Below are 9,263 nucleotides of genomic sequence, written 5' to 3' on the forward strand. Positions count from 1 at the left end.
GAAACTTGCAGCTAGTATTCCAGGGTGCCTTAGAGACAGCTCATATATATGGGGAGTTTGCAGGCAGTAGTTCTTCCAGCTAGATTAGGCTGGGTGAGCGCTAGATGGGGTGATATATTAGCGAGACTGGGAGGTTTTAACCTTAAGTGGGAGGAGCTGGGTTTAACTACAGGCATTTGTTCCAGGGCAAGTCGCTTTAATCTCTTTAGCTTTAAACTATCCAACTCGCAACCCGCATTTTTCTGCCGGGGATCTTTACCACTTTCATGCATACGCGGTTGGACCGGTGCAGCTATTGCAGAGCAAAGACAATCGGGCTTCTAGGCATTTCTCCGAGCTCTTCTTCTGATTCTTTGACAATAACAATAAAGTAAAGCAATTCAGAAATAGTACTAAGTGGATTTTCAGACCTATATCTATATCTATATATTGTGGAATAAACACCTGCATAAACCAAAATCAACCCAGCCTCCTTGCCATGGATTCCTTTAAAGGTGGGATGAATTTGGAAAGACTGCCAGAGAGTTTAAGACCCCAGCCTTCCCATGACATGGCTTCCAGCTTCCATTTGCAAAGATCTTCTGAATCCAGAGATCCGATTGAGAATTCAGCCAGTGAATCGTCAGATACAGAAGTCCCAGGTAAAACCCTTACACTTCCTCTTCTTTTGTTCTTTCTTTCTTTCCCTGCTGGATTAATTCTAATGCACGCTGCACAAGAGACTGTCCTGCCCAGGCAGGATGCACCAGAGAGATTGAAATACCCGGTGGTGTTGGTGGGTGGATGTAATCACTAGAATTAATTAGCGCCAAACCGGGAAGGTGGATGGGGGAGATCACAGATACCGAGCTGACCCTCTTCCATGCCCCGGCTCTGACAGTCTAGGGAATGGAAGAATATTGCTACCAACTTCAAGCCGAGAAGCAGGGTTTTGTTATGGTTTTTACAGATATTAATTTATCCGGGGGAGTGCGGTTTTGCGGAATGTTTCTGAAATAATGTCAGTTCTGCCGGGGTTTATTTTCCAGCTCTGCCTGCTCAGACGTAAAAGGATCTCTCCGTCAAAGGAGGGGGGAACTGCAAAGCATTGGGGGGGGGCGGATGAGGAGGGGAGTGGAGAGAGACCGGGCAGCTCAGATTTATTATTACGTGGGGTAAGCGTTACTAAGCCTAGTTTTTAATTTTATGTATAGATGGGGAATAAACCATAGCGTTTTACAAGAACTGAGTTGGATCTAAACAGGAGTCGTTTGGTCTCCGCTTTTACATCCGCCTGTTGAACATGTGCAATTATTGTAGGGAAAGCTGTGGTTTCCTAGTTTGTATTTAATTAAATCAGTAATCGTTCCTCTAATGACAAGAAACCCCATATAAAGGAAGCAAAAAGCCCTGGAAAAATATGGACTGCGGGAAACAGCGCCTGGTTCCTTCTTCAAAATTTCTCTGCACAGAGGATCGTTTTTTCAAATTATTGTTATTTTAAATTTAAACGGGTCTTGTGCCTGCCACAAAACCAAATCCGAAGGCTGACATGGCAGCAAACACGTTCGGTTTTTCCTCCAAATCTGATCTGAAAACAAGGCTTGGAGTGTAGACTGGAGAGGGGGTGCTTCCAGGGGGGTTCCTCCCCCCCCTTGAAATACTGTAGGGGATTATTGCTCCATCTTGCTCTACCCCTAAAATCTGACTCATAAATTCTAAGGAAACTAAATAGCAGGGTCCATTTAGTCTTAAGAGAATTCACAAAATACCTTTCACTGTTTAATGGAAAAGTGTGCTAAAGCCAATCAAGACTAATGGGTGGTATTATGATTAGAAGGCGTATCACAGCCTTATGCCCAAACAGTATTTCTCATGCAAATCGTGGCGGGGATCAATCAAATGCAAAGATTGCAATCACTTTGATGGATAGTTTCTTCGAGGACACGGGTTTTTCCTTACTTGTTTGCTCTCTTGCCTGCAGGAGAAGTGGCCCCAGCCACCGAGGGGTGGAAAAAACTGTCTGCCAGAAAGATTTGTGTGTTCAAAAATAAAATCATTTTCACATGCAGCCTTTACAGTTAGGGCATGTAGACTCGGTTCGCGGAGACACACATTTACACCAGCGGCGAATTTTTGGGGACACAATCAGTTGCAAAGGCAGCGAGGGAGGGCTACCAAGGATCTTTAAATACGGTTTCTGTTCGAGGCCTTGTTTGCTCTGCAAATCACTTATTGGAAATAGTGGCCATCCGCGAAGCAATAAGCCCATTTACCCCCCCTTTGGTTTCCATTTACCCGTTTGAGGTCCAGCATTTTTACTCCAAGAGTTCCCAGGGAGGCCCTAGGTACAGAGTCTTTCCAAGTATGAGGAATCAACCATTTTGCAAGGATTTTTTATTAATTCATTTTAAATTTTTATTATTAGCAGGCTCCTAGAGGAAGTCTGTATTTCAATACGTTAGCATTATCTTTACATTCCTCCTTCCTTTATGATGTACAGCACCTCAGAATAGTCTCATTATTGAGCTATCCCTCCTCCATGTGAAATCCTCTCAAAGAGACCCTCCAAAATCAAGTCAAACTCATTGGTGTGAGTACAAAGGGAAAACAACACGTGTGTGTATTTCTCTCTATATAATTTTGATTTAGTTATTGTGTGTCATATAGATTAGTATTACATTTGTCAGTGTATATAAATACACATATGTATATTATACACACTAATGTGTATATATATTCAAATAAATACATCAAAATTAGAGCGAGAGAGAAACAACACACACGTGTGGCATATATACACGCTGCTATTTAAAGTAATGTGTGGCTATTGTGAAAATAAATAAATCAAAATTGTACATAGACATACATATGTATTATACAAATTATATATCTATGTATATACATCTACAGAAGTATTTTATAGATATATGTAGGGAGGGAGATTTTGTCTCTAACATTAATAAAAGTATTAGTATATTCTATTGGTATAGTTTAAATCAGTTCAAATAATGTATCGAATTCCTCATTCCATATGTGTGAATCCAAAAAGGTATTCAAAAATGTAAAAAAGATCCGCGGTTTCCCCCTTGATTTTAGTAGATTTTCTATTTTTCCCTAGTTATAGCAAGCGATTGTGTTGAATTCCTTCGACAAATTTAGATAAACATAATTCACAAAACGGGAATGTTGCAGACAGATAGCTACCAGCGTTTCTTACCTTTTATTCGATTTTGGGATAAAGGCTTTAGTGGATCATTCTCTGCTTAAATCAATTCTCATATTCCCGAGAGGGAGGGGAGTTCACCTTTTCGATTAATTCATGTTTTATTTTACACTCTCTGACGTTTTCTAAGATTAATACAGTGGGGAAATGGCCATATACAAGAACAACGCACTCGAGCAGAAGTTTCTCTTTAGATTGGGGGGGGGGTGTCACAAAGCAGAGAAACGATTTTTAAATATATTTGTTTCCTTTTTTATTAATTATTAATTATTATTATTATTGTTTTGCCAAGAAGCTTCCAATCTAAAAGCCGAGCCCATTAGAAATGAGTTTCTTCCCCCTCTGTAAGTGTCAGAGCCCCCTGGACAGAAGGACAGGCCTAGAGGAGAGGATAACTGAACACGCTACTGCTTGGACATTACATTTCAGGGGAACATTTTCTCTGGAAACCTTTCTGAATCACGCGGGGCTGGTTGAAATAGAAAACGCGCCGGGCCTGTGGTAGGAAACAGGCGCTAGATCTAGCCTTGCACGGCAGAGGCACGTATGTAAGAGATTTTTTTTTTTTAAAGAGGATTTTGTTTTGTACCTTCTGCAAATGGCTGGGGGAAGGGAGGAGGGGGATCTAGGGGCCAGGAGGCCAAGTCCGTGCGTGTCACCGCTCGGGTCTCGGTGCCTTGTTGTTTTTAAACAGAAAAAGACCGGAGCGGCGAACAGAAGAGCGAGGATGGAAACCCCGACGATCCGGCGAAGAAGAAGAAACAGAGGCGGCAAAGAACTCACTTCACCAGCCAGCAGCTGCAGGAGCTGGAAGCCACTTTCCAGAGGAACCGCTACCCGGACATGAGCATGAGAGAGGAGATTGCTGTGTGGACCAATCTCACCGAGCCCAGAGTCAGGGTAAGGGGGAGCCCCGGCCCAGCCACACTAGGGGCAATCGGCGATTCATTCTCAGCAGCCCAGAGATATCAGTCTTGTCCTTGTAGGGCCCGATCCAGCGCCCATTGGCTGCGACGCCCAGTGGCCATGGGCTGTGGCCCGCAGTCTTTTCTGAAGTCGGAAAAACTTCCAATTATTTGGTAGGATGCATCGCAAGCGAAAATAAAGACACACTTGTCAAGGTGAACAGGCGCCTGGCGGTGAGGAGTGGAGAAATTAAAGGGAGAAATTACTTTGTTAACAGCTGCTAGCTTGGCCTTTTAAAACCGATTGTAGCCTAACAGATCATCTGTCAATTTCATTTGCATTGCCAATACTTACCCAGAACGTACTGTGCTTCTTAGATAATACCCGGGTATAATTATAGTATTGAATATACCCCATACTTATGGGAGGCACGCAATAAATAGAGAATCCTTAATATATTAACACCCAGGCCTTCATTTCGTTTGGTCAATTGTCGTGGGCATATGGGAGAGAAGGAAACCTTGAGCTGAGGGGATCTGATGTCTTGCAGGCAGCAACACCAGGCAAGCAGTTGTCAAAAGCTCAGGAAAGTTGCCGCCTCGTTTAAGCCCTGTCTTTGCTTTCCAAGATTTCCCTCTTGCTCCCCGTTCTTAAGATTTGGGATCTCTCGGGAGAGCATAGAGAAATCAAAGGCAACAGCTGGTCACGAAGGAACTGCATCTAAAGCCCAGTTGGGAAAGCGTGCCGCAATATCTCTGAGAAGACAGCTAGTCTGGGGCAGGGAGCAGGCATTAGAAGGTAAAGGATGCTACCAGGAATCAACAGCTGAATGTAGGAAACTCTGCTCGTGTAATTGCCCAAGGAAGGGCTTTAGGACCCTCAGGCAGGTTTTTTTTTTTAATCCCGTTTTAAGGAGCATCCATAATATATATCAATAATTCGGAGAGTCAGAGAGAAGGCTCCGCCACCATTTCAGAGAAGCCCATTTTTAAATCGCCCCTGTGCCTGGAAAGGGCGGGATCTAGCCCATAAAAGCCATCTTGCTGGATTTACTGTTCTCTCCTGGATTGATTAAAGGCAGTAATTTAGCCCTAAACAGGAAATATATTTGCAATTCTCTCCCCCTGATTGGGAGCTTGAGGGACAGAGGCCTCCTCCAAACACAGGCTAGGAAGTCGTATCTTTTGGGGGGGGGGAAGTATTTTTAATGTAAACAATCAATGGTTAAAATTGCCAGCAATGGCTCAACCCCAAGGCACCTCTATTCCCCCCCCCCATGTAAAAGAGACGCACGTGGCCCAGGTACAGGGTTTAACCGGAGGTATTCCAATCCCTACAAGTCTCAGGAGGGGCTAGATTAGACAGGGTTTATTGAGTGGATAAATTCCATTAAAACGGAGGAATAGACCAGCAGAGAAATACAGGCAAGTTTATACTCTCCTGGGCACAGTCAGTAAAGTGACAAGGAAACATACGGCGTCTGCTGATAAAATATATACAATAAGTGATGCGATTCAAACATGATGCTATCCTACAGAGTGACTGGAAAGCGGTTAAAATAATCTGCTTCCCATCAGCCAGCAGATGTCTGTATACTATATAGAAAATATATCTAATGAAAAGTGACTACTGTATATCACTATGGAGTGTGTAGCGGCCCCATTGTGTGCACAATTCAACGTATATGATGAGGCAGATAAGTTATTTGTACTAGTAAACTGTACAAACTGTCAACAGACAAACGAAAGGACAAGGGTCTGGGCTAGATTAGATTCCAAAGTCAATAACCATCGTAGACACACATACTTGTAGGACTGGGCTGTCCCTGCTCTATGGGTCTCTAGCCAATGCTACCTCAGAATATCGAGTTAGGTCATTTATTTGTTTGTTTTTAACATATTAACTTGTTGCAAACGAACGTCAAATCAGAACGGCTCGTCCTGCCATTCGGATTTTATTGATTCTGATGGTTTGTTTGTGGTGGGTTGGTTTGTGTGTTGCTCTTTGTTTTGTTTGGGGGTATTTTTCCTCCCCCTCCAATTTGTTTTTCATCCCGGGATATTACCCTGGTTTGTTTCCAGAGCGGATGTGCTGACCCCAACCCGGGGTATACTCCACGCTCTGCAGGGGTATCGTATTAGTCTCTGCTGGGTATTGTTTACTAACAGTGTCCTGTCTACACAGTCCCTCGCCAATCGCCGATCCGCAGGGTGACAGGATACACCATAAAATGAAAGGCATACACAATCCTGCATCTTGGAAAGTCCTGAAAGGGGGGTCTGGATTTTCCAGCACTGAAATAGGCTTTATACGTTCATAGCACCATAGGGCCCCACGGGATGGGTTTTGAGCTGAGACCTTAGTAAGAAAGCAACTAGAAGGTTTGGACGGGTGAATTAAACCGTTCTCTGGAAATTCACCAGCACAGGGAATAATAAATAAAGGAGAAAATGGAGGTAGATTTAACCCATTCACTTGGTCTCAGAGCCTGGTAACAAATCAAACCCCTACAGTTCAGAAAAGCCACTTTTGTCTAGATGAGTAACCGGCTAACTGAGCAAATTAGACTATCTGTAAGGTTACCTCTTAAGGTTTTTCAGGGCTAAATACTCGCTGTATTTGAAAGCATTGTATTAATTGCAGTTTTCTTTTTTAAAAAAACCCCACCACCACAATTCAAGGACTAAAATGTGCATTTCTGTGGCTGGAATATTTCAGGAAGCAAATAAAACTAATATGAGTTGCCATTAACTGAATTTCTTTCTCCCCTCTGTACGGAGAGGTTTGGGTTTGATGTTCTGAGATTGCAGTTTTGCAAATCCAACTTTCATTTGCCAGGAGGGCCTTCCTTTAAAAGTTTAAAATGTCTAGAAGCCATAATTAAAACGATTACCCCTCGTTTTCAGGAAATTCCTGTCTGAAAGCACCTTCTGAGGAGTGAATTACAAGTTTTGAACATTCTGGTTTTCGTTTCCTCTTCATATTTAGACGAGATTTTTTTGTTTTTCCCAACTAGTCCCCCTCGATCCTTGTTATCGCTATTTAAAAATAAAGCCTTGCCATTAAAAACGCTGGGAGGACAGGCTCGAAGAGCAGAGCCTCGCAGTCGCGAGAGTCACCTAGTTTTGAGGAGGATTTAAAATTCGTGGCGTTGAGGGTAGTGGGGATTTCAGTGCCCGGCACAAAGCAGCTGTCTGCCACCCTTTTGCAGGAGCTGCCGTGGAGGAATGTCTCTTTAGGGTCCTGATCCAAACCTCAGTGGCTCTAACAACAACGAGACAAGAGCTACCTTTACCAAGGGGTTAAGGAGAGGACAGTTCACAGGCTGATCTCACCCAGCAAGGCAGGAAGAGGATTTTTTTCCCCAGCCTGGCCAGCCCGATCTTTGGAGGTCATTATCCCATCAGATCTGCAGCCCCCCACCCAAGCCCCTGCAGTGAAGTTTGCCATGCAATTCCGGAGCGCGGCCTTGGTCTGCGTTAGCTCCTGCCGCTCGGGCTTTTCCTGCTCTCCGGGCAATGCACTGGGTTGGGTGCCGGGGGTCTCCAGCACCGCCCTTGAGATAAAGCCTGGATGAGGTTTGGGCCTCAAACACTCAGGAGCGCCCCTCGGCTCCTCCGTTCCCGACTCAGGGCCGTACATTCTCATTAGACATAAAGTCCCAGGCTGCATCCATCCAAAGGGCGATGCATTTTTTTTTTTTTTTTGAAACCTAAACACACTAATCCAATCCCCATTTTATGATCTGTAACAGAGGACTTTTATTGTCCAGCGTTAGCTTTCGGAAACACAGCCGAGCCCGGGCGAGCCGGTGCTAATCAGAACAGGGCCTGGGCGAGGCGCTGCAGCATGGCCAATTAATGCGCTCTGTAAATAAGCGCAGCAACAGGCCGGGGTAAATTAAAAGCAGAGATTGGAGGTGTGCAGCGCCGGAGCCGCGGCGTGGAGCTGGGGAGGCGGCTCCTCTCTCTGAGCCAGGGGGAACAAGCCACGGGATTTGGGGAGAGGCAAGACAGCAGGGCAGGCTGGGGCAGCGTTTATGGTGCAGCAGCAGGCAGGAGAGGTAACACCCAGGGCAGGGAGGGTGAGCCAGGGACTGTCCACTGCAGAGCTTGGCTTTTCCTCTGCAAATCCTCCCGGGAGTGGCCAGCTGAAGCCGCTCCTGGCAGAGGCTCCGAGAACCCCCCCCCCCATCCCTCCCCCCAGGGCTGCGTTCCCCGGGTCCCTGCCGGGGCTTCGGCTGGGCGATTCCCCCTGCAGGAGCCTGGCGGCTTACCCTTTACTCTGACCTTTCCCCTCTAGGTCTGGTTCAAAAACCGCCGAGCCAAGTGGAGAAAGCGGGAGCGCAACCAGCAGATGGACCTGTGCAAAAACGGCTACGTGCCCCAATTCAGCGGGCTCATGCAGCCCTACGATGACATGTACGCCGGCTACCCCTACAACAACTGGGCCACCAAGAGCCTGACCCCGGCGCCGCTCTCCACCAAGAGCTTCACCTTCTTCAACTCCATGAGCCCCCTGTCCTCGCAGTCCATGTTCTCCGCCCCCAGCACCATCTCCTCCATGAGCATGCCCTCCAGCATGGGCCACTCGGCCGTGCCCGGCATGCCCAACGCCAACCTCAACAACATCAACAACCTCGGCAACATCAGCGGCTCCTCCCTCAACTCCGCCATGTCCTCCCCCGCCTGCCCCTACGGCCCGCCGGGCTCGCCCTACAGCGTGTACAGAGACACTTGCAACTCCAGCCTGGCCAGCCTCAGACTGAAATCCAAGCAGCACTCCACTTTCGGCTACAGCAGTTTGCAAAGCCCAGGCTCCAGTCTAAACGCCTGTCAGTACAACAGCTGACGGACTAACGAGGGCCCAAGCAGCCGGAGAGAGGAAGCTCTGCGGCCTGGTAGCAAACCAAACAAACACGGACCAGAAATCTTTTGCAAGAGACGCCAAAATCTAATACACGGATGAGTTGCAATTTTCCTCTGGATTATGCGGGTTGTATGTGTTTACTTGAACTTGCACAGGAGTTTCTAACGCGTCCACTTTCTAGAGCAGAAGAGTGGAAGGGGGGGCGGCGGGGGGGCACGGATGGTGGTAAAGGCTGGGCTGTGCTGCCCAGTTCGTGGTAGGGGAAGAGGTTTGGTTCATGTTT

At 46.3% G+C, this 9,263-nt stretch overlaps 1 protein-coding gene across 1 annotated transcript; it reads left to right on the forward strand.

The window, feature by feature from the left end:
- The first annotated feature begins 478 nt into the window (after positions 1–478).
- PITX1 (paired like homeodomain 1) lies at positions 479–8,962 on the forward strand. Its single transcript, XM_073358150.1, has 3 exons — positions 479–641; positions 3,900–4,105; positions 8,414–8,962. The coding sequence occupies exons 1-3, from the start codon at positions 479–481 to the stop codon at positions 8,960–8,962; spliced, it is 918 nt and encodes a 305-aa protein (XP_073214251.1).
- Positions 8,963–9,263: the final 301 nt, after the last annotated feature.

This window comes from Lepidochelys kempii, chromosome 8 (genome assembly GCF_965140285.1).
Source record: "Lepidochelys kempii isolate rLepKem1 chromosome 8, rLepKem1.hap1, whole genome shotgun sequence".
In the NCBI taxonomy this organism is placed as follows: Eukaryota; Metazoa; Chordata; order Testudines; family Cheloniidae; genus Lepidochelys; species Lepidochelys kempii.

Coding starts and splice junctions, on each gene's coding strand:
- PITX1 (XM_073358150.1), top strand. CDS start 479: ATGGATTCCTTTAAAGGTGGGATGAATTTGGAAAGACTGCCAGAGAGT. Junction 642..3,899: donor GTCAGATACAGAAGTCCCAG/GTAAAACCCTTA, acceptor GTTTTTAAACAG/AAAAAGACCGGAGCGGCGAA. Junction 4,106..8,413: donor TCACCGAGCCCAGAGTCAGG/GTAAGGGGGAGC, acceptor TTTCCCCTCTAG/GTCTGGTTCAAAAACCGCCG.